This window comes from Lepidochelys olivacea (genome assembly GCF_965140295.1).
Source record: "Lepidochelys olivacea isolate rLepOli2 genome assembly, chromosome: 7".
NCBI classification, from domain to species: Eukaryota; Metazoa; Chordata; order Testudines; family Cheloniidae; genus Lepidochelys; species Lepidochelys olivacea.
In genome coordinates, this window is record NC_140417.1 from 2,258,264 (window position 1) to 2,283,335 (window position 25,072).

The 25,072-nt window shown below is 41.3% G+C and overlaps 1 protein-coding gene across 8 annotated transcripts in view; it reads right to left on the reverse strand.

Moving 5' to 3' along the window:
- Positions 1 to 25,072, reverse strand: part of CFAP20DC (CFAP20 domain containing) — a 171,430-nt gene that overhangs the window by 36,016 nt on the left and 110,342 nt on the right. For all 8 annotated transcript variants that reach the window (XM_084634935.1, XM_084634931.1, XM_084634930.1 and 5 more), the window contains 2 exons: positions 21,935 to 22,138; positions 9,528 to 9,589 (listed from right to left, as the gene is read on the reverse strand). In XM_084634935.1, the coding sequence (XP_084491061.1) occupies positions 9,528 to 9,589; positions 21,935 to 22,138 (266 nt within the window). The remainder of the gene's footprint in view (positions 1 to 9,527; positions 9,590 to 21,934; positions 22,139 to 25,072) is intronic.

The following is a 25,072-nucleotide window of genomic DNA, read 5'->3' on the forward strand; positions in this document are numbered from 1 at the left end:
TTTAAGAGCCCTTTAAGTCGAAATAAAGGGCTTCACTGTGTGGACGGGTGCAGGTTTAAATCGATTTAACGCTGCTAAATTCGACCTAAAGTCCTAGTGTAGACCAGGGCTTAGTAGAAGCATAGAAGAGCTCTTCAAAATGGCTCCCACTCAATGGGATCCTTATTAACCCCAGGAGATCCGAACTAGTCTAGGGAAGTTTGTCAGCTCCCTGCCCTTCCCAAACAGCCTAAGCAGGGTCTTTGGGAGATTGACAATTCTGTTTAGGCTTTTGGGGACTAACAAGTTTCCTAAATCTTGTAGTTTTATTGGGATTAAGGTGTTCAGCTGTCAGTGTACTTGTTTGGTCCATACTGGGGCAGAGTGAAAGCTGTGGTAGCTATTTGAGAGCGTCTCAGTGCCTTGCTTGAGAAGCGTAACCTTCACTCCTACATTCCTGGCTCTTGAACAGTCTAGTTTTTACTCTGGTTTTTAAAGGTGCAGTACCTATAAGTCACTGATATGGACCAGCCACCTTACCTACAGCTACCAGATATTGTCATCCGGGAATAGAATATAACATGATCAGAGAACTCTCTCATACAGCCTGGGTAAGATTTTAAGTGCCGGCCTTTCATGCTGCGGCCACAATCCAAAGCAGGTAGACATCTAACTACAAATATCTGTGCCCAAAGTTTATTGTGGGTACATTTATTTTGCACAGGTGCAAAGTCACAAGCCCAGCTGAAGCCTGACTGAAAATCTGGCTGTGCATCTTTTGTAGGAAATTACTGAGGTGTAAAATACATTTCTTATTACAGGAAGCCCAGTTTAAGTGCTGAAATATTTATGTCCCATCTTAGCTTGTTTATGCAGTTACTTGGGAAACCAGCTGCTTGAACTTCCGTGCATAAATTTCAGTAGGTGGCTTGGGAAGAGCCTGGTATGCCACCATGCCAATATTGTGACAACTGGTGAGTCCCAGGCAGAGCCAGTGTTTATAGCAATCGTTTTCAACTTTAATAAAAAAAAAAAAAAAAAAAAAAGGACAGAAAATCAGCTCTTTTTGGAAAAACAGATTTTCTGAAAAGAGTCTGTAGAAACTTCAAAACTTCTGTCCATGCAGTGCCTACAGCTTGGCTCACAATACCTTCTTGAGAGCCGTTCCAGGTTTTACAGCCCTGCAGGGCCCGAAAGCTTGTACAATATTTCTCTTCATTTAGCGTTTCTTTTTACAAAGCTTTCAAACCTTCCATGCCACACGGACCTGATGGAAGACAAAACAGTGCCAGCTGCATGCACGGTGGGTGGCCCTCTACACTAGAAGGAGAATTCCCTCCTAGGTGAGGGAACTGGCAGCAACTCTTTGGGCTCAGCTGGGGGAGAGCAACCTTCAGATCCAGCCAGGACGTCACAGGAGTCCCACTCATGGAAACTGGCTGGCTTAGGCTTGGAATCCAGCACATCTCCGGGTGGGCCTGGCCCTGGCCCTCCCAGCCAACCAGGCTCACAGTGCTCGCAGGTTCTGGACCCCACAGACGACCACAGTCTGGGGGCGGCTGGTGTCACTGTACCAATATTCCAGGGTGGGTTTCTGACCTGGGCTCTGTGGAACCCCTGGAAATTGACTCTAGCTCTAGCCCTTTCTGTTTATTGCTCTCAGTGCCATTATTTTTTAGGTGGTTTTCTTTTCATATCCGTTCCTTAACTTGGTTAGGGATAGAAGTTAAATTTACTGAATAGTAACTGCCATGATCACTCTCTCTGTATTTTATGAATAACATTACCACCCACACTTTTTCCCAGTCATTTGGTACCTTCTCAGTTGCCCATGACTATTCAAAAAGAAACTGCTTGTGCTGATTGTCTCAATATCGTTATGTTGGATATCATTCACACCCGCTAATCTACATAGCATATATCCCTTTTTCAAATATTCTCTTCCCTGCTTCTCTGCAACAGCTACTGCCTGCTTATGAGGATTTAGATAGTTCCCAACTGTCCAAATGTAGCCCCCCTTTCTTTTTCTTATTTCATGGTTTTCAGCCAATAACTTATTGCTGTAATCAGAACGGCCAGGGATAACCCATATGGAATCTGTGGGTTGGATCTCAATACAGTTTCCTGTAATTTTACAGGTTAGTTGGACCTTATTGGTCTGCAGCATTTATATGTTAAAGTATCTCTAAAGTCCTTAGTCCAAAGAAAAAAAATAAGTATAGCAATGGGTCATAGTTAAAGGGATAGGGAAGTTTGCTACTAGCCTAAAAGGCTGCCGCCTTGGTCTTGTTATTCTAAGAAGCAAGCTTAGAATTAAGTAAATCGGGTGCTTGTGTTTGTGTGAATATATATGTTATTGAGACACAAAGCATGGCCCTGTGTCCTGACTGGCAGAGCACCAGTCAGATCCACGCCCCCGCCCCCAACTCTTCAGGGAGCAGATTGAACTGCCAGAGGTAACTCAGTTTAAATCTGTGGGTTGGATCTCAAAATGGTTTCCTGTAATTTTACACAAGTCAGTGGAATTGAGACTGGGAAGACATCTGTGATTGTTCCTTTACGATTGGAGGCCAAATGTCTTTGTGAGGTATATTATGTCACTGAACCAACGACAGTGCGTGAGCCTAACAGCTGCAGTAATTGTCAAGTTTTTTTTCTCTTATGTGAAGTTGTGTATGTGCTCCATGTCATGGATGTTGAACAACTATTTATGAAGTATAACTGTTTTATTTAATTGTCAATAGAATACCCAGGGTGAACCTACATGAAAGCAGAAGATCCCTGATTGTCAGAAGACCCAATCTCTGTATTTATTTATAATACAGTGGTTCCCAAACTGGAGGGGTTTACGAAATGTTACAGGGGGTTCTCGGGGGAAAATTCCCTAATGGCGGACAGAGCTGTCCTTAGGAACCCCGGGGTCAGTATCCCGGAGCCCCTGGATTTCCAAGATTTCTAAGCAGATAAAAGCAAGCAGATCTATCACACTGAGGAGATTTAAACTTCAAGACTCCTTAAAAGAAATGGAAAGGGAGTTGGATATTTTTTGCTGTTTTTAAAATTAAATAGGCAGCTAGTATTGTTTTTAAAATTATTATGAAGAACAAGTTTAAGCTTTGATGTAACGTGTGTTGTTTGCTTGGACTGCTCAAGACCTGAATGCTTGTGCAGGAGGAAGTCTTTGAGTTGGCTTCTTAAATACCTTCCTGCTCTTTCACATCTGATACTTCTTAACGAAACACAGGAGCCTTGTCTTATGATACAAGCTACGAAAGTGAGATCTTGGAAGAGTGTTGCCATTTTCATAATGTAATAAAAATATTGTAATGATAAATAATAATTAATAACAGTGTGTCATAAGCATGTCATAAAAATTTATATTTCCAAGATCACTGCCTTTATAATTTATACTCAGGTAAATGAGAAAATACCTGGAAATATTCATTTTTAGGAGGAGGTTCGTGAGACTTGACATTTTATTGAAAAGGGTCCACAGGGTGTTAAAATTTGGGAACCACTGATTTATAACAATTTTGGGGGTTAGGCCTGTGTTATATTTTTCATTTGAAAAGAAAAAATCTCTAGTTAATGATGTTAGTCTAGCTAGCTGCATTGGAACTGCTGTGCTGTAACAGTTTATCATTGGAGTGTTAGTCATAAAAAAGAATTTGAAATTATTAATTGTGTGTGCACATAACTGTCTTATGGTGAAGAGGAAAACTGGATTCCTGTCACGGTTCCTCCCCCACTCTGAACTCTAGGGTACAGATGTGGGGACCTGCATGAAAAACCTCCTAAGCTTATCTTTACCAGCTTAGGTCAAAACTTCCCCAAGGTACAAAATATTACACCTTGGACTGGCCGCTACCACCACCAAACTAATACTGGTTACTGGGGAAGAGCTGTTTGGACGCGTCCTTCCCCACCAAAATACTTCCGAAAACCTTGCACCCCACTTCCTGGACAAGGTTTGGTAAAAAGCCTCACCAATTTGCCTAGGTGACTACAGACCCAGACCCTTGGATCTTAAGAATAATGAACAATCCTCCCAACACTTGCACCCCCCCTTTCCTGGGAAATGTTGGATAAAAAGCCTCACCAATTTGCATAGGTGACCACAGATCCAAACCCTTGGATCTGAGAACAATGAAAAAGCATTCAGTGTTTTACAAGAAGACTTTTAATAAAAAATAGAAGTAAATAGAAATAAAGAAATCCCCCCTGTAAAATCAGGATGGTAGATATCTTACAGGGTAATTAGATTCAAAAACATAGAGAACCCCTCTAGGCAAAACCTTAAGTTACAAAAAAGATACACAGACAGAAATAGTTATTCTATTCAGCACAATTCTTTTCTCAGCCATTTAAAGAAATCATAATCTAACACATACCTAGCTAGATTACTTACTAAAAGTTCTAAGACTCCATTCCTGTTCTGTCCCTGGCCAAGACGACTACAGACAGACACAGACCCTTTGTTTCTCTCCCTCCTCCCAGCTTTTGAAAGTATCTTGTCTCCTCATTGGTCATTTTGGTCAGGTGCCAGCGAGGTTACCTTTAGCTTCTTAACCCTTTACAGGTGAGAGGAGCTTTCCCCTGGCCAGGAGGGATTTCAAAGGGGTTTACCCTTCCCTTTATATTTATGACAATTCCCAAGAAGAGAAAGAAAGTGAATCTATTATTTCCACTTTTAGTATTTAGAGGGATCCTATAGAAAATCCAGCTACAGTCTCTTTCAAGGATAGGAATTCATGGTCTGTGCTAACAGTTTAAGTCAAAGAGAGGACTGGTAAGTAAATTGACTTACCTCCCCCCTCTATATAGGTCACATACACATTTTTTCTTAGGGCTTGGCTACACTTGCAGATGTAGAGTGCTGGGAGTTAAACCAGCCCTCGGAGACCACAGCAGGGAAAAGGCTGCTGGGTATTTACACTCAGCTGGAAGCGCACCGGCGTGGCCACATCAGCAACTCTTGCAATGCCCCAAAGAGCAGTGCATTGTGGTAGCTATCCCAGTGTGCAAGTGGCTGCAGTGTGCTTTTCAAATGGGGGGGAAGGGTGGGATGTGACAGGGAGTGTGTTGTGTGTATGTGGGGGGAGAGACAGCATGTTTTGAGGGGCAGAGAGTGTGTCAGCATGCTGTTTTGTAAGTTCAGACAGCAGCAGACCCATAAGAACATGAGAACGGCCAGACTGGGTCAGATCAAAGGTCCATCCAGCCCAGTGTCCTGTCTGCCAACAGTGGCCAATGCCAGGTGACCCAGAGGGAGTGAACCTAACAGGTAATGATTAAGTGATCTCTCTCCTGCCATCCATCTCCTCCCTCTGACAAACAGAGGCTAGGGACACCATTCCTTACCCATCCTGGCTAATAGTCATTAATGGACGTAACTTCCATGAATTTATCCAGTTCTCTTTTAAACCCTGTTATAGTCCTAGCCGTCACAACCTCTAGGCCCCTAGTTCTTATATTATGGGAACAAGTAAATAACTTTTCCTTATTCACTTTCTCCACACCACTCATGATTTTACAGACCTCTATCATACCCCCTGCTAGTCTCCTCTTTTCCAAGCTGAAAAGTCCTAGCCTCTTTAATCTCTCCTCATATGGGACCCGTTCCAAACCCCTAATCATTTTAGTTGCCCTTCTCGGAACCTTTTCTAATGCCAGTATATCTTTTCTGAGATGAGGGACCACATCTGTATGCAGTATTCAAGATGTGGGTGTGCCATGGATTTATGTAAGGGCAATAAGATATTCTCTGTCTTATTCTCTATCCCTTTTTTAATGATTCCTAACATCCTGTTTGCTTTTTTGACTGCCGTTGCACACTGCGTGGACGTCTCCAGAGAAATATCCACGGTGACTCCAAGATCTCTTTCCTGATTAGTTGTAGCTAAATTAGCCCCCATCATATTGTATGTATAGTTGGAGTTATTTTTTCCAATGTGCATTACTTTACATTTATCCACATTACATTTCATTTGCCATTTTCTTGCCCAATCACTTAGTTTTGTGAGATCTTTTTGAAGTTCTTCACAGTCTGTTTTGGTCTTGACTATCTTGAGAAGTTTAGTATCATCTGCAAACTTTGCCACCTCACTGTTTACCCCTTTCTCCAGATCATTTATGAATAAGTTGAATAGGACTGGTCCTAGGACTGACCCTTGGGGAACACCACTAGTTACCCCTCTCCATTCTGAAAATTTACCATGTATTCCTACCCTTTGTTCCCTGTCTTTTAACCAGTTCTCAATCCATGAAAGGATCTTCCCTCTTATCCCATGACAACTTAATTTACAAAAGAGCCTTTGGTGAGGGACCTTGTCAAAGGCTTTCTGGAAATCTAAGTACACTAAGTCCACTGGATCCCCCTTATCCACATGTTTGTTGACCCCCTCAAAGAACTCTAATAGATTAGAAAGACATGATCTCCCTTTACAGAAACCATGCTGACTTTTGCGCAACAATTTATGTTCTTCTATGTGTCTGACCATTTTATTCTTTACTATTGTTTCAACTAATTTGCCTGGTACTGACGTTAGACTTACCGGTCTGTAATTGCCAGGATTACCTCTAGAGCCCTTCTTAAATATTGGCATTACTTTCGCTATCTTCCAGTCATTGGGTACAGAAGCTGATTTAAAGGACAGGTTACAAACCATAGTTAATAGTTCCGCAATTTCACCTTTGAGTTCTTTCAGAACTCTTGGGTGCATGCCATCTGGTCCCGGTGACTTGTTACTGTTAAGTTTATCAATTAATTCCAAACCCTCCTCTAATTACACTTCAATCTGTGACAATTCCTCAGATTTGTCACCTACAAAGGACAGCTCAGGTTTGGGAATCTCCCTAACATCCTCAGCTGTGAAGACTGAAGCAAATAATTCATTTAGTTTCTCCTCAGTGACTTTGCCGTCCTTAAGTGCTCCCTCATCCCCACCTCTCTCTCTCTCACACGCTGATACAGACTAACACAGCTACCCCTCTGAAACCACACACACACACCCACACCCACCCACCCACCCCCCTAGGCAGCAGCAGCATTCCACAGTAACCGTTTGCTTTGTCCCAGAGCAGATAAGCAGCCAGCTGTCAGAAACGGAACTTTGAAAGGGGGTATCCGCATGCCTGCGGCCAAGTTCAAAACAATGAGAAGAGTGGCCACTTGATTACGGGATGTTTCTGAAGGCCAATCACAGCGCAGTAATGCAACACGTTGTCCACACTGATGCCCGGGCGTTTCAGCTGGGGCACAGCAAGCTTTATGCTTCTCGTGGAGGTGGATTACTGGGAGCGCTCCAGCTGCAGAGTCCAGGAGTTCTACGTGCCTTGCCAGTGTGGACACCTCAGGAGTTAGGGCACCCGGGGCTGATTTAATGCTCTCTAACTTGCAAGTGTAGCCAAAGCCCTTACACTGCTTGTTAAAACTGGTTTTAAAGAATAGTTCAGGATTTCACTCATTTTAGAATCACCATCAGTTTTATCTCCCTTCTAATTTACTTGTCCCCCTTTCCTCCATGGTGAACAACATTTCTCAGTTTTCCATCTTCAAATAAAATGTAACAATGTGAATCATGATTTTTCAGTCACAGGCTATAAAATACTTCTGCATTACATACATCTTCTCCAGTTTTTATATCCTGATGCAAGCTGACCTCAAAATTTTGTCTTCTATATTTACAGCCCAATAATGCCTTTCTGGCAGTTCAGAAGGGATACTGAATTTATGAGGCAGTTGCAAGTCAGGTATTTTACAGGTATTTTGATTGCCCACATTTGTCAAAAATGATTTTGTAAAAAAATTAAAGATTACTGTGTGATAGATTAAACAGCAGTACAAAAGCTGGTAGTAATTTTTGCCCAGAAAATTTGACTTTGAATCACACAAACTAAAACACAAACTAACTTTCTTGAACATATTAACCTGACCTGGTACATTAAAAATGTTTATCTTATGTTTATGATAAAGGAGTTTATTAAGTTTTTTAGTATATAAAATGCATCTGGCACTAAAGTGTTTGAGCATATGCACAACATTTCATACACTGTAACAATGACTTTTTACAAATGAACTACTCACCCTTCCCTTGGGAAAAAGCCTGCAAAAAGAGGTGAACCATGAGCCATGCCCTAAAGATAGAAGACTTGAGCACTGTCAGACCAGAGAGAGAAATCAATCCCAGAATTAAGGGCCCTGCACCCAGAATGCCCACATACAAGCTACCTGGCATTTATATCTGGGGAGCTGGGATAGGTAAGCAGGTCCCAAGCTATCTAGTGATCTTTGTAGACCAAAGTCAACATCCTGATGTACACATGAAAGAGAAGAGGAACCCAGGCCTGCTAACAAATAAGTGCTGTAATACGCTCTCTGAAGCAAAGACCACCAAGAATGCAAATAGCTGCCAAGTGCACTAGCCGATGCTTTCAAGTGATCTTCAAGAGTAGTCCCATGCACATCACATTAGGGTAACAAAAGCATGGGTGACAGTGCTGAAATCCAGGCCTGAGAAACAAATGATTGCAAACACCTAGCTGAACAGAAATGGAAAACATGCTTTACTACTGACAACCGGACACCAGAAGCATCCCCAGATTTCTAATATCCTGAAACAAGGCAAACAGACCTCCTTAGTAATAGAGGAATATATCACACCCCTGAGATCCTTTCCCTGCCCCACCAGCATGACCTACATGTTGCTCAGATAGATTAAACTTCATGCAACTTGCTTTAATCTGAAAACAGTCTTGGCCAAGCATTGAGAAAGCAAAGAGAGCATCATTGGGGTCAGATAAAAAATGAGACACAGCTGTCTGTCTGAACTACTGGTCAACACGGAGGCTCAACAGTGGGGTGACAAAGCGATTGTAAGATTTCACAGATACAGTAGTTTAAGAGGTTTCTGATGGTGGACAAGTCTCTCTCGCTTTCAAAAGGTCTCACTGAAACCAAAGGGAGTTGTGGTCCTGACTACAATGGGAAGAGGCACAACTTCAAACTTGAATAATTTATATACATTACAGACAGATTAAATCTGCAAATGCCCCAGTACTATTACATAATACTCTACTCTTGAAAGTGCTGTGTAACTAAAGGTCCTGTCTAACTCCATAACATTAAAATCATGTATCATTTGTGAAGAATGGGGCTCCTTGACTACAAGGAATGCAATCCGCCCTCCCCCCCGCAAACCAACCCACACCCCCAAATGACTATAGCCCCAGTCCTGCAATGTGATGTGCATACAAAGTCCTACTGTGTCATGCACCACTTCCCAGGATCAGGGACTACATCGGTTACATTGAATGCATGACGCTATGTGCGGATGGCTATTACGTATAGTAGAGTTCTGTCCTGCACTCTGGGATAATGTGGTCGCACTGCAATATTATAGAACTCTGAAGAAAAAGAGCGGTGGGAAAACTCTATGAAGAGGTAACAACTGAAAAAATGATTTAAGATGAAATCAATGAAAGACACATTTACTAGCCAGAATATTCTAACTGAATTCTCACTGCCTGACCCATAAACAGAATCTTACCTTGGATTGGAATGAGCAAGTGGGTTCATTTCTTTCTGATAGTGATGACCTTGATTGACAGGCTGTGGAAAACACAAAAAACAGTAGTGAGAAGATAACTGTGCAAATATTTTTTCAATATATCTAGAGGTATAGGAGAGAATCCTTTTGGAACGATAAAATTTGTAGAGTCTGATATATTAGAATTCTATGGTCTTCATCACTGAGGTGGAATTTCAAAAAATGGTATTCAGGTTCCAATTTTGTAAAAGTACATTTTAAATTGATGATTTTCTTGGTTGATATGCCTATACGTTGTACACTGAGTTACAGTATAAGCATTTACATGAGATTTGATCACCTTGCACAAAGTAGATGCAAATCCTCTGAAATGTCGTTGACTCTAGTTTATCAGTGTTTATCTCCATGATGTGTCCTACTCAGTTTTAATGTTATATAATTTGGATCATATTTTTAATTAAAAGAAACAGTGTATCTGACATAAAAAACGAATGTTCACAAACTGATATAAAAAAATCCAAGAGTTCTAAATTTTAGGAATATATTTTTGTCTCAGTGCAAGGTAACAGAAGACTAATCATTACATTTACAAAGCACTCAGCTCCACCCAAAGCACTCAGGGCATGACACAGACAAATTAAAACATAACCATACACAAACATTATCAATACACAATGAAATGAGAAATATTAAAAACAAACATGCAGCTTTATTAAAGGAACAGCATCTTAAACAGGGACCAACATTAAAAAGAGAGTATGTTCACATGATTTTTGGAAGTGGAAAGAGATAAGAACATAAGAAAGGCCAGACTGGGTCAGATCAAAGGTCCATCCAGCCCAGTGTCCTGTCTGCCGACAGTGGCCAATGCCAGGTGCTCCAGAGGGAGTGAACCTAACAGGTGATGATCTAGTGATCTCCTGCCATCTATCTCCACCCTCTGACAAACAGAGGCTAGGGACACCATTCCTTACCCATCCTGGCTAATAGCCATTAATGGACTTATCCTCCATGAATTTATCCAGATGTGATAAAACAGATGTCCCTGGGGAGTGATGTCCATATCACAGCAAAAAAACTCATTCACTGGTCAAACTGTGTATACAGAGTGTATATTGGGGAAGCCATGGCTTCTCCAGGCCCTCTTTCCCTGAACTCCATCTTTGCTCTTCCCCGTCCCTTTGTCTGTCAGTCCCAAACCCATCATTCAGTGCCAAGTGAGGTGTGTAGCTGACCAGTCAGTTTGTAACGGGTGTTCATAACTCTGAGGTTCTACCGTATATCTATACTGTATCTGTACATTTCCCCAAAAAACCAAAAAAGGTTTAGTGTTTGTTCTATGACAGCAATACGACTCAAATCGATATCGTTCCTTTCATTTCAGCACTGCCAAATGTCTATCAAGAGCATTTTAAATGAGCGAAGTCAGTCAAAGCATTAACTGTTAACGTGAATTAATTGACTGTAAGGGAGGCGTGGCATGGCGTACTGCCACCTTCACTTCCGCCCTGGGCTGAGCTCCCAGAGACCACGGCTCCAGAGCCTGCCTGCAAAGATAGGGTAGGGAGGCCCCCGGCCCACCCCGCAACAGCCAGAGACTGCACCCCATGCACCCAATCCCCTCACTCAGGGACTGCCCGCAGCCCCTCCCCAGTCTGCTCCCAATCACCCAACCTTCCTGGGACTGTCCCCCAAGCATCCAGAACCCCCCCCCAACACTGGGCTGGCACACATCTCCCTGCAGAGACAGGGTGCCCTGTCCCGGGCAGAATGCTGCCCCCAAGGACTTCTGCCTCCACCATCCAGTCCCCCACCCAGGGACTGTCCCCCAGCACCTGCCTCAGCACCCAGTCCCCTAAGGACTGCCCCTTCCACCACTCAACCCCTCCCCATTCAGGGACTGTGCCCCAGTATCTAGCCCCCGATCCACGGACTGCCCCCAGCCATCAGCCCCCCCACTGAGAGTCTGTCCTCCATGTACCAGTGGCATCCCCCTCCCCATGGCCCTAGCCCCCTGCACTCTCTTCCCCGCACCTGCCGGTCTTCTACCTCTGCTGTGCATAGCTCAGTTGTGCAGCCTGTCCTGCCTGCCTGCTGCTGAGATCTCAGTGCTGGGGAGCCTGTTCCAGCCAGGGTCACTGAACCCGGGATCCTTGCGGGTGCGCTGAGCACCCTGGCCTCCTGCTAATGCTGCTAGGTCTGATCGGGGTGGGGGGACGGACTGACTGACACTGGGTCCAAACTTGCATCGCCCCATTTTTGCGCCCCCTGCTGGCTCTGTGCATGAGGCAAGTGCCCCTCGCCCTGCCATAGTTATGGCCCTGCTGATGTCACATGGGCTGCAGCCGTGTGTTGACTGGGCCACAAGCAGCCCACAGGCTGCAGGTTGAGAACAACTGCTTTAAGAGTCTAGGCGTGTCTTTACGGTACTTGCCTAAACAGTGCCTCACCATCTACACTACTATTTGTATCAGTGCTGGGGGGGCATGCAGTGTAGTTACGTTACACACTGCCGTAAGGAGTGTGCAGCGTAGACATACCCTAAGAATGGAAGGACTGTGCATTTCTGTCCTGACACAGATAAGAACAAGAAACCTAGCATTAGAGAGGGGGTGCAGTGCTTTAAGTTTATTGTGAACTTGTGTGCCTAGAGACCCTGAGAGGCCCCTGGAGATGATGCTGTGGTAAGTGTGTCACTTAAGAATAGCAATCATCACTACCACTACCTTTATGAACATGCTCGGGAGTGGAGAACAAATGCATGGTTATGTAGTGACAGTGTCAATTTTCATGGGCCAGCCAAAAAATGGACGATTATTGGGTTGGATCTGAATTCACAGATAAGCAGCAGCTCTAATATAGCACTTCTCATCCAGATAAGCTTCTGCGAAGTACATCAATATCTGCTGGGGACACATATATGATAGTTTCAGAGTAACAGCCGTGTTAGTCTGTATTCGCAAAAAGAAAAGGAGGACTTGTGGCACCTTAGAGACTAACCCATTTATTTAAGCATAAGCTTTCGTGAGCTACAGCTCACTTTATCATGCATCCGATGAAGTGAGCTGCAGCTCACGAAAGCTTATGCTCAAATAAATGGGTTAGTCTCTAAGGTGCCACAAGTCCTCCTTTTCTTTATATATGATAGTGCAAGCCAGTCTCCATCCTGAATTTCATCTTCATTAATCTTTTCTGGCTTTTGAGAAATCAGATGGCCAAGACCCCCTCCCCAGATTCTTTTTGTTACTGTGAAGAATATGGAGCAGAGCCCTGAGCACTGTTTGTTGTGAGAGACAAGCTTCACTGCTGTTATGTCTAGGAGATAAGAAAGCTGCTTCAATCTGGCCGAGTACTCGTCAACTCACAAGGTTGGAGACAGAATGACAAAGGGGATGTGGAGGATCTCCAGACAGCGAATGCTGCACTGCTGTCTAAAACTGACTGGCACCAACTGTCTGAGAAATGGGGCCAGCAAGGCCTGCCAGGTAGGTCTATTTCTGGGTGGAGGCAGACCAGAAACAGACATTGACTTTTTGGAATAGGAGGATGAAGTGTACAGCAGCAAATATTCCACAGGATTGCACAACACCTGTATGTGTATTTCATCCCTTTGAAAAAGGTCAGGCGGGACGCAGTGTAAAATATTTTCATTTTTAAAATACTTGTATTTTTTAATTCTACATAAATATTCTATTACTGATTTGGAATCTAAGCAATTTTTAATTTTCACATTTTATAAAGCCTTAGGAATCAATCACCTTCAAGGCAAAATTCAACGTTTTAAAAAATATCTACAGCTGACAGCTATGCTGGGTAATGTACAGTACCTAAAACTATTTTATTCCTTTTGGGCTGTCACAGTTTAGAACAGCTGCTAAACAACTTATATTTCAACAATTTCTTTTGACAGCATAGATATTACATTTCAGTTCTTGGAAAACTATTATTAGCCATAAAATTCAGTTTTTAGTATATCAATTTTATAGTTGTATAAGAACATCTGTTCATTTGCTTTAACTGCAACTTAGCAATATGATCTATGTACCTTTGGAGTTCAGAAGGGTTTTTTTGAACCTCATTAAAGCCAAAAATAGATGGGCATCTTTTAAATGAAACTGAAAATCAGACTACAACAGGCAAAATGATGGAAAATTTGAAGTCACAAAAAACAAGTAAAATATTACATACGTTTACTAGGTAACATACCTATACGCTATACTACTTTATAGAAAATACAGTGTATTCCAAAGATGAAAGAGATAAAATATGCCTTCTGGTGGCGCTGTTGCTATAGATTACATCAAGGGATAAAATTACCCAGCATTTAGAACAAAAAGGCTTACCTTTTGGGGAAGAGCTGTTGATAATTTTTGTGGAAAAATAAGAATAGACTTAATGGAGGAATATGATTTGCAAAAACATTATCAATTTAATAGAGAGGAAAAGACGTTAATGCTTTAAATCAACAGAAGAAGACTACCTAGAAATGAAGTAATCTCTCAAGGTTAATCATAGCCAGGAACAATTTTTCAGATTGTCCTTAATTTTATAAAGTATAATGTACAGATTAGTTCTAATTTGTTTCCGAAACATTGCGCAGATGAACCATGCCGATGTGTACAAATGGAAGATGGATGCAGGTACACAGTAGCTTTTCTGTGGTTTGCACATAAATATAATATTTATTAAGGTCCTGATTTTTAGCATCTGCAGCTCCCCTGACTCTTTGGGACTGATGAAAATCAATCCCAGTGTAAATACGAACTAGCTTTTAGTTACACAAATTCTGAACTTCAACACAGAATGGAAGCTGAAGAAATGAAGGCCTTTATTTATGTAGGGTGACATTCACCTGTAGCCATACAGCAGCACAGTGCAGGGAAGAGAGGAGAACAGTCTGCAAACACTTACTGCTCACTTTAGAAGGGAGCTCCACACGGACTTGAATAGGCTGAATTTTGAACTGTCAGTTACCCTGCGTGACCATGGAGTAGCACAAGTCTACTGCACATTTGAGTTCTGCTTAATGTCTGGATTCAATGAAAACTCTGTCCATTAGCTAAGACATTAGTTCATAGATTAATTGATGTTAAGGCTGTTAGATCATCTAGCCTGACCTCTTGCATATACTGCCATTAAATTTCACCCCGTTACTCCTCTACTGAGCCCAATAACTTGTGTTTGACCAAAGCATCTTCCAGGCTGGCATCCGGTCTTGATCTGGAGATATCAAGAGATTAACCTTGTTCCAAGGATTAATCACCCTCACTGTTAAAAATGTGTCCCTTGTTTCTAACTTGAATTTGTCTGAGTTCAGCTTCCCCCACTGGTTGCTATGCCTTTCTCTCCCAGACTGAAAAGCTTTTAGTACCTTGTATTTGCTCCCTGTGAAGATACTTATACACTGTAATCAAATCGCTTCTCAATCTTCTTTTTGATTAACTAAACAGACTGATGCTAAGTCTCTTGCTGTAAGGCATTTCCTCTAACCCTGGAATAATTTTTGTGGCTCTTTTCTGCACCCTCTCCAATTTTTCAACATCCTGTTTAAGATGTGGACACCAGAATTATATGCAATGTTTTAATATCTGTCTCACCAATGCCATACACAGAGGTGAAATCACCTCCCTGCTTCTACTCACCACTCACTCTTAATATATCCCAGGACCACATTAGCCCTTTCTACCACAGCATTGCATTGGGAACTCATGGTCAATTGTTTGTCCACTCTGATCCCTAAAACTTTTTCAGAGCCATTGCTTTCCAAGATACAGCCCCCACAACCTGCAGGTATGGCCTGCATTCTTTGTTCCTAAACTGCATTTGATTATATTAAAACACATTTTGTTTGTGCTGAGCTTACCAAGAGGTCTAAATCACTCTGATTGACTTCCCTGTCCCTCATCATTATTTTCCACTCCACCAATCTCTGTGTCTTCAGCAGTGATTTTATATTTACTTCCAGATCAGATACAAATGTTGAATAGCATGGGGCCTAGAACTGATCCCTGCATCATTTGATAATTTCCTGATGACAACTACTTTCTGAGATCTGTTAGTTAGCCAGTTTTTAATCAATTTAAAATGTGCTTTATTGATATTGTATAGTGCTAATTTGTTAATGAAAATGTCATACAGTACTAAATCAAGTGCTGTACAAAATCCTAAGTATATTAATTACCGCTACACAACTACCTTTATCAGCCAACCATGTAATCTCATTGTGATGCTGGCAAACTAGGTGTCAGCTCATGCCAAAGCCCCAGGCCTCACTGAATGTTTACAAATGATGGCTGGAAGCCAGGCCAATTCACTTGTGTATTAGCATAAATTAAAGTGATTGTTAAATGTATAAGAGTGTATTTGGTGTTTAAACTCCATGAAAACTAATGGGGTGTTACTTGCATTGTTTTCATTTATCTGTATCCTATGATATCATAGTAGTAAACATTTACATTATGTATATCCTGTAATTAAATAACCCATTGAATGAAAAAGAGGCCTTGTGGAATTCAAATGAAGAATTTTAACAGAAAAGCGCTAATTTCAAAGCAAGTGGTGATTGTGTGTGATACCTGGAGGTCAAAGACTCTAAATGCATTCCTCATTCTCCATCACCAAAGGAAGAGCCAATGTGGGTAGTGACTCTGTCAAATTGTTTTCTGTGAGAAGAAGCTATAAGTAGGGATTCAGGGAAAGATCCTTCATCTGTGGACTGTTTGGATTCTAACAAGGTGGAATAACTGAATAAAGAGTTATTCTGGGTAGCCCTGAGAGACTTTTGGGAAACTGGCAGACTACAACATCTCTGTTGCTGTTTGGAATTATAGACTGCGACTCACCTGTACATATATTTTACCTGCTTTAATTTCTCAATAACTCTCATTTCCTTTTCTTAGCAAAGAAACCTTTAGAATTGGCTATAGAATTGGCTACCAACTATAGAATTGGCTACCAGCGTTGTCTTTGGTGTAAAATCTTTGGTACCAATCAATCTGGGGTAAATGACTAGACTTGGGTCTGGGAGCAACCTAAATGTGATATGATTTTTGGTGTAAGTGACCATTATCACTCAGTCCAGGTGGCAAGATAGATTGGAGAGTCTAAGGGGACTGTTTGTGACTCCATGGTAAGACTGGTATAGTGATCCAGGAGTTCTCACTTGTTACTGGGTTGGTGAAATCTAATTATAGAACATACCACCACCTTATTTTGTGACAGTATGCCCTCATCAGAACATTAAGTCAGGTTCATTTGACTACACCTATGTTCTATAAAACCATATTGACTGGCATTAATTAATTATATTCCCATCCTTTAATGCTTTTATCAGCTGAATCATGTAACAGCTTTTCCGTATTTTGCCAGGGATTTTAACTGGCCTATTACCTGGATCATCCTGCCTGCCCTTTTGGAATATTGGCACATTAGCACTCTTCCAGCCTTCTGATATTTTTCCAGTATTCCATGATTTATTAAAAATTAACATCAGCAGCCCAGAGAGCTCTTCAGCAAACGCTTTTAGGTCTATTGGTGCAAGGTATCCAGACCTCATGTTTTAAAAATGTTTATCCCTAGTACTGCTGTTTAACATCCTCCTTAGTTATGAATGGACTGCGAAGTAATTCATCATCCTCATGTGACAAGTACATTATCCCTCTTTCCAAATACATAAGTATATAACAGTTGATGATTTCTGACCAGTTTCTAATAGATGTAAATCCACACCCCAAAATCTATGATCAAAATTGGCACTAAATGGCACCCTGGCAGCTCGCTCAGAAAAAGATAACAATAATTGAATGAATGGGCATGGATATAAACTACCATTTTATTGCTACAGGATGTTCCCCTAGGTGGAGGTATGTTGTTAGGGGAGTGTAAGGAAGGGGTTGGATGGACATACGAAGACTTTCAATTTCTAGGTTTCAGAGTAACAGCCGTGTTAGTCTGTATTCGCAAAAAGAAAAGGAGTACTTGTGGCACCTTAGAGACTAACCAATTTATTTGAGCATGAGCTTTCATGAGCTACAGCTCACTTCACCGGATGCACATGCACATCCGATGAAGTGAGCTGTAGTTCACAAAAGCTTATGCTCAAATAAATTGGTTAGTCTCTAAGGTGCCATAAGTACTCCTTTTCTTTTTTCAATTTCTAGTTATACATGGTGGGCGATGTAATATCTTTTATTGACCCAATGTCTGTTGGTGAGAGAGACAAGCTTTCAAGCCACACAGAGCTCTTCCTTCAGTTGTGGCTCGAAAGCTTGTCTCTCTCACCAACAGACACTGGGTCAATAAAAGATATGACCGCACACCCCTTGCCTCACTAACATCCTGGGACCGACACGGCTACAGCAACACTGCATAACATTTCTAGTGATGTCCATCTGGCATTTTTCAGAAACGTTACATTCACTTTCTAAATTAAAACAAAACAAAAAAACCTCCCACTACAATCTAACAATTTTAAAACCCCACGACCCAGTTTGCAGAGAGTAGAGCAGATGACTACACAAAGTTGCACAGATAAGACTCACCAATTCATTACTTGGGTCTTGCATGATTCAGGTATTTGAAATATTACTTTTAATTGAATTTGGACTTAAGTTAGAAACCTTGAAAAATCTGCCTCTGCCAAAGTTCACTACATTTCCTTATTGGTTTGATTTATGTAGGCAGAGATGGCCACAAAAGAATATTCTGAGTAACTACAGCTATATCAAATTACAATTTTAAATGACTAATTTAGCTATATCTAAATCCTTTAACTGAAGACTTTAGTCTGAAACATACAGAAGATGATCAAAGTAGTGAGATCAAAGAAAACTCTTTGCATTTACACCATGCTTTGCTAAATATCGGAGAAATACATTTTATAGTAAAAGTTTTTTTTTAAATCATGTAATATATGTAAAACCAAGCCTGACAGGTCTCAATAATCGTATCAATTTCCTGATAATTACTTAAAAATTAATGAGTTTTATATGCTCTTCATTTGCCTGAAACCTACTGGTCCAATCCTGCAGACTTACTGATACAAGCAGTTTCATTCAGCTCAACGGGACTGCTTCTGCGAGTAGGCACTTAAGGATCAGGCTCTTTGCATGGGTCTAATCAAGTGTCTACTAAGAAAACTATATGTAGGACTTGGGATGCAAGGAAGTGCACAGTGTCAGTGTGTTATGAACCATTAGAGGAAAGCTATATTTATCTGCCCTCCCCCAAAATACTAGTTTGTAAATCAGGCTTTTATTAAGACAGTAACAAATTTATCAATACATTTCTGTTCACTTTAAACCTCTACTCTCTAGCCCACCACAAAGCTGAAATGTAGCATTGATCATTCATTATGGAAGACTGCTATAATGATTCTGCATTCTGGCAAATCTCAGTTCATATATTTTCCCTTTTGGTTGCTGGTAGTTACATAAATTAGAGCATTACTCAGGTCTCAATAACTTATGGTGAGGGACAACTAATGCAAGACTGGACCCACACCTGAGGGTTGTTCTGTCTTAATTCTTATCCACAGGGCATTTTCAAGGTTTATTATGGTTTCATCTACTACTACCTTGCCACAAAAAGTGGGACTGTGCTAATAAAATCTGTGGATGACACAAAGTTGGGAGGTATTGGCCATATGAGGATGACCAGAATATCATATAAAAAGATTGGGATGACCTTGAAACCTGAAGTAATAGAAATGAGATTAAATGTAATAGTGGAAGATACAAGGGCATGCACTTAGAGACTAATAACAAGAATGTTTGCTATAAGCTGGGGATTTACCAATTGAAAATGACAGAGGAAGAGAAAAACCTGTGTGTAACTGATTGATCACAGGATGATTATAAGCCATCAATGTGATATGCTGTCATAAATATAAAGGGAAGGGTAAACACCTTTAAAATCCCTCCTGGCTAGAGGAAAAACCCTTTCACCTGTAAAGAGTTAAGAAGATAGGATAACCTCGCTGGCACTTGACCACAATGACCAATGAGGAGACAAGATACTTTCAAAGCTGGATGTGGGGGGAGAAACAAAGGGTCTAGGTCTGTCTGTGTGATGCTTTTGCCGGGGACAGAACAGGAATGGAGTCTTAGAACTTAGTAAGTAATCTAGCTAGGTATGTATTAGATTATGATTTCTTTAAATGGCTGAGAAAAATACACTGTGCTGAATGGAATGGATATTCCTGTTTTTCTGTCTTTTTGTAACTTAAGGTTTTGCCGAGAGGGATTCTCTATGTTTTGAATCTAATTACCCTGTAAGGTATTTACCATCCTGATTTTACAGAGGTGATTCTTTTTTACTTTTTCTTCTATTAAAATTCTTCTTCTTTTAAGAAACTGAATGCTTTTTTCATTGTTCTTAAGATCCAAGGGTTTGGGTCTTTGGTCACATATGCAAATTGGTGAGGATTTTTATCAAACCTTCCCCAGAAAAAAGGGGGTAAGATTTGGGAGGATTTTGGGGGGAAAGACGTTTCCAAACAAACTCTTTCCTAATAATAATAATACCAGTGTTAGACATTTGGTGGTAGCAGCGAAAGTCCAAGGGCAAAGGGTAAAATAGTTTGTACCTTGGGGAAGTTTTGACCTAAGCTGGTAAAAGTAAGCTTAGGAGGTTTTCATGCAGGTCCCCACATCTGTACCCTAGCGTTCAGAGTGGGGAAGGAACCTTGACATATGCTCATGAAAAAGACTAATGCAATCTTATGATGCATCAGGTGAGGTATTTCCAGTAGATATAGGAAGTGTTTGTGCCATTACACAAGGCACTGGTGAGCCCTCATCTGGAATACTGTGTGCAATTCTGGTCTCCTGTGTTTAAGAAAGATGAATTTTAACTGGAACAGGTGCAGAGAAGGGCCATTAAGATGATCAAAGGAATGGAAAACATATCTTATGAGAGGAGAGTTTGGCTTGTTCAGCCTAACCAAACAAAGGCTGAGGGGAGATCTGACTGCTCTCTATAAATAAATCAGAGGGATAAATACCAGGGAGGGAGAGGAGTTATTTAAGTTAAGCGTCAATGTGGACACAAGAACAAATGGATATAAACTGACCATCAACAAATTTAGGCTTGAAATTAGATGAATGTTTCTAACCATCAAAGAAGCGAAGTTCTGGAACAGCCTTCCAAGGAGGGAGCAGTGCGGGTAAAAAAAACCTAACTGGCTTCAAGACTTAGCTTGATAAATGTATGGAGGGGAAGGTCTGATGAAACTGCCTACAATGGCCCGAAGCCGTTCTGCGATGGCTAGTAGCAAATATCCCCAAAGGCCGGTGATGGGACATTAGATGGGGAGGGCTCTGAGTTACTACAGAATTCTTTCCCATGTGTCTGGCTGTTGGGTCTTGCCAAAATGTTCAGGGTCCAACTGACTGTAATATTTGGGGTTGGGAAGGAATTTTCCTGCAGGTCAGATTCACAGAGATCCTGGAGGATTTTTGCTTTCCTTTCCAGCATGGGGAACACGTCTCTTGCAGATTTAAACTAATGTAAATGGTGGATTCCCTGTAACGTGAAGTCTTTAAACCATGATTTGAGGACTTCAGTAACTCAGTCAGAGGTTAGGGGTCTATTACAGGAGTGGGTGGGCGAGGTTCTGTGGCCTGCAATGTACAAGAGGCCAGACTAAACTTAGTGGTTCTCAACTTATTTATCATTGTGGGCTGCATATCTGCACCCCGCTGGGTGGCGGGGCAACCCGGATCCCACTCTGCTGGGCAGCCGGGAACATATGCGGGCCACAATGTGTTACTGGGCCACAGGGGCTGGGTGGCAGGGCAGGCGCAGTCCAAACTCTAAGCTTGGACCCCAGACACCTGCCAACAGGGCTGGCAGGCTGCCCGCCCTGGACCCCCTACCCTATGGGGCCAGCTGGTCAGGAGCCTCTGACTCCGTGAGGCTGGCCAGGAGCCCTGGACCCCCACCGCATGGGGCCAGCTGGCAGCCCTGGATCCTGGAGCTTGTGGGACTGGACAGCAGCCCCGGATCCTGGAGCCCATGGGGCCAGCCAGGAACCCTGGACCCCAGATCCCCACTGTGTGGGGCTGGATGGCAGCCCCACACCCCCAACCCCGCGAGGCCATTGGGCTGGCCTTTAGCACACAGCTGAGCTAATTGGGCTGTGTGCTAATTGTGCCGCATGCAACCTGCAGGCAGCAAACCGCTGGACTGATCATGATGGTCCCTTCTGGCCTTAAAGTCTGAGTCTATTAAATAAAAACTAGAAATGTTTAGATAAATGGACTAAGAATTGTCTAACTTTATGCTAGCTTCTGTAAGTATCTCTGTATGACTGCTGAAATGTTTTTCTGTTATACCTCAAAATTGGTGAAGACTTTTACTGAACATTCATTTAAACATTTTTAGAGCACTCTAAGATTTAAACTTACTGGGGGGAGACAAGAGTTCCAGGTTGTTGTTTCATCACTGCTTGTACTGATGCTGACATTACAGTTGTCAATCTGAGATGCACTCAGTCCGTGTGAGATCCCATTATCCTCTAGCTCTTCATTTTGTTGTCTCTTCATACTAGCCAACATCTGTAGTTCAGATGCACTCAATATGCTTGGCTGGTAGTTTCTCCAATCATACTCCTATGAAATAAAATTGCACATGCAACAGTTAATAATCTAGAAAGGATAATGGAAGAGAATACATGAACAAAACAGATCACTTGGATAAGCCTAAATATATTTTCAAGAAGAAGCTAACCTAGAAGGAGAAAAGCAAAATATTTAGTAGACAGGGTTAATGAACAGACTCCTGGTTCCACTCTGAAGATCAAGCATAAATACTTCCACAGATTCATAGATAAGAAGCAACATAAAAACAAATACTGCTATGGAGGGCAGGTTGAATCAACAGTGCATGGTGAATCTGCTGTTCCTCATAGAGACTACAATAAGGTTTAGACAAAAAAAATCAAGGTAACTTAACTTGGACTCAACCACATGTTTACCATGGTATCATAAAGGTCACAAAAAAGAAAATGTATGTAGTTTCACACAAACTATAGCAAACACAGGGTTTTTAAGACAGATCTGGATTCTGGAAAGATATATTGGCCACTTGGTAGCATAAAGTGACATTTATTTTAAAATGTACATTTTAGTTCATCATGTTTTTGATCACTTAAAAGAGGTTGGTTCATAGGATTTCTAAAGTGCTGCAAACCTCGATTAGCTATTGTGTGGCCTGCATTACATTCGTGAGGCTGATCTGTGGCACACATGGAAACCTCTATGACAGAAATGTGAAAGCTCACCATTACCTGTGTTGAAATAGTCTTTTCAGTGAAAAATAAAGTTTTTCAATGAGGCTGCAGGGATACCTGCTTCCCAAAAGAGGAAATCTAAGAACTAAGGGGGACTGCTGAAGCTTCCATTTCATTCAAAGGTGGGTTTTCATTTGATTTTTTTAAAGAGCTGTTCATTGGAGCTTCAAAAGTGACCGAAAAATTTTTACTTAAAAAGTGAATCCAAAATAACGGCGAGGATTTCAGGTACTTGAAATTCCTATAACATGATGTTGTGCTGCTACCCACTTCAGTACCACAAATGGCGTTAGTGATCGTAGTCCAGTTCCTATGAACAGATCTTAACATCAGAAGTAACAATTGCTGTCATCCTTATCAGTAATTTCACCAGTGATGTTTTGGTTACCTCTCATGACAGGCAGTCCCATCAGGCTGGATTTGAGGCACACTGGTGAGGCAGCGCAAGGAAACTTGCCTTGACACTTATATTGTGTTTGTTGTGTTGAGAGACACATCAGCCTCCAATGCCATCAAACTGGCAACTTCAATAAGCTTTACATTTGCTTTTAAAAATGTCTGTAAACATCTAAGGGCCTGTTTTATTAAAAGATGATATGGGCTCAATTACAGGGCAGACGCCTAAGATATACAAGTTTCAAAAGATTTTGCATACAGTCAACAACTTCCCCTCTCTTTAAAGAGATCAAGAAAGAAAGGGAAATCGGATCGCCTAGATTTGTACCCATACTGCTTAGCTTTTCACATGCAACCAATTGTAAAATGGATCACTTTCACTACAGATGATTACATATCACTCAACAAAGAAAATGATTTAGATCTCCATGTGGTGCTTTCCTCTGTCTTGGATGCTTAACAGTACCTCTGGTAAAGAGTCCTTTATGGAATACAGGGTTGTTGACAGAAATAGCATTATTGTTCCTCAGCTCCCCTTCCACTCCAGGTTTTATTGTCCTCAGGATCAATTAGCTCAGTCCAGAGCCAGACACTACAGGATTATGGGGATAGTACACCACTTCCTCATAAAAATGAGTGCTGGGATATGGCCCTGTGTACTGAAGCACAACTACACAGCATGCAGCACACTACACAACAACAGAGGTAACAGAAATTTTGGATGAAGGACTCAGGGACAACCCCCCCACCCTTTTTTTTTTAAACAAGATGATCACACAGCAGACATGACCTTACTTTTAACTCAGTTTCTAGAATGCTATTGCTTTAATATTCAGTTTCAAAGACAGTAGGTACATAGCATATTTTACTTGTGCATTGTGGTCACCATTAAAGAGTCAACAGCTACCACCCAATGGTGTCCAAGATAATGTTATTTCCTGTTTTAATTACAGTAACGAAATTATGGTCTCTGTTGGCAAATGAAACTTTTTAAGGGTGATCACTGTTTTACAGTTATAATATCAGGAAAGTCTGAGCTAAATCATTTGTAATTTTTGGATGCTATGCAACAGTCAGACTCAAAAACCAGAAGCAAATAAAGAGAACCCATTTATTATTTTTGAAAACGTCATCTAATTAGGCCAACCTTACAATTTTTTGAGCCTGACTGTTGCATTAGCTCAAACTTTCCATATTATAGCACTGAAAAAAAAAAATCCTACAGTGCCCTGAGCCCATTGATGGAGTCACAGTGCCCGAAATTATGCCCAGCAAAATGCACTCAACTCTAAAAATCACAATGCCAAAAAGCTGAAATATACAAGACAAAATATATTTCAGAACATCAAGATCTCTTTGAGTTGACAACTAGTTGTTATTTCCTGGCAGTTCATTCTTGAAAAAGGCTTTGTAAGCTGGAACATTTAAACTTGCTGCCCCCTCAACTGTTTGAAAAACAGCTAGTAAGTCAATGACAAAGCTTTGGTATGTGTCTCTTTGCCCATTGTTATTAATTATTATTATTATTTATGTACAACACCCACAAAGAGCTAGGTGGTATTCACATACAGAAAACCAAAGTTCCTGCCCCAAAAGCATTTTAAATACTTTGATCTAGAGTTTTTCAGCTTTTCAATTTTTCAAGTGCACACATACACTCATTTTGCAGTTTTTCTGAAACATACAACCACGAAATAAGCCTTGTCCATTTCCCCAAGTTTATAGTCAATTATATAATTTTGGCTCTTTTTGTGTCTTTTGCCTTTGCTCCTGTTATTGTATTTATTGTCTTTTTACCCTTATTTATTAACCTCCCCATCACCTCTGCCAGCCTTTTGTCTTGTGTTGGACCACCTCA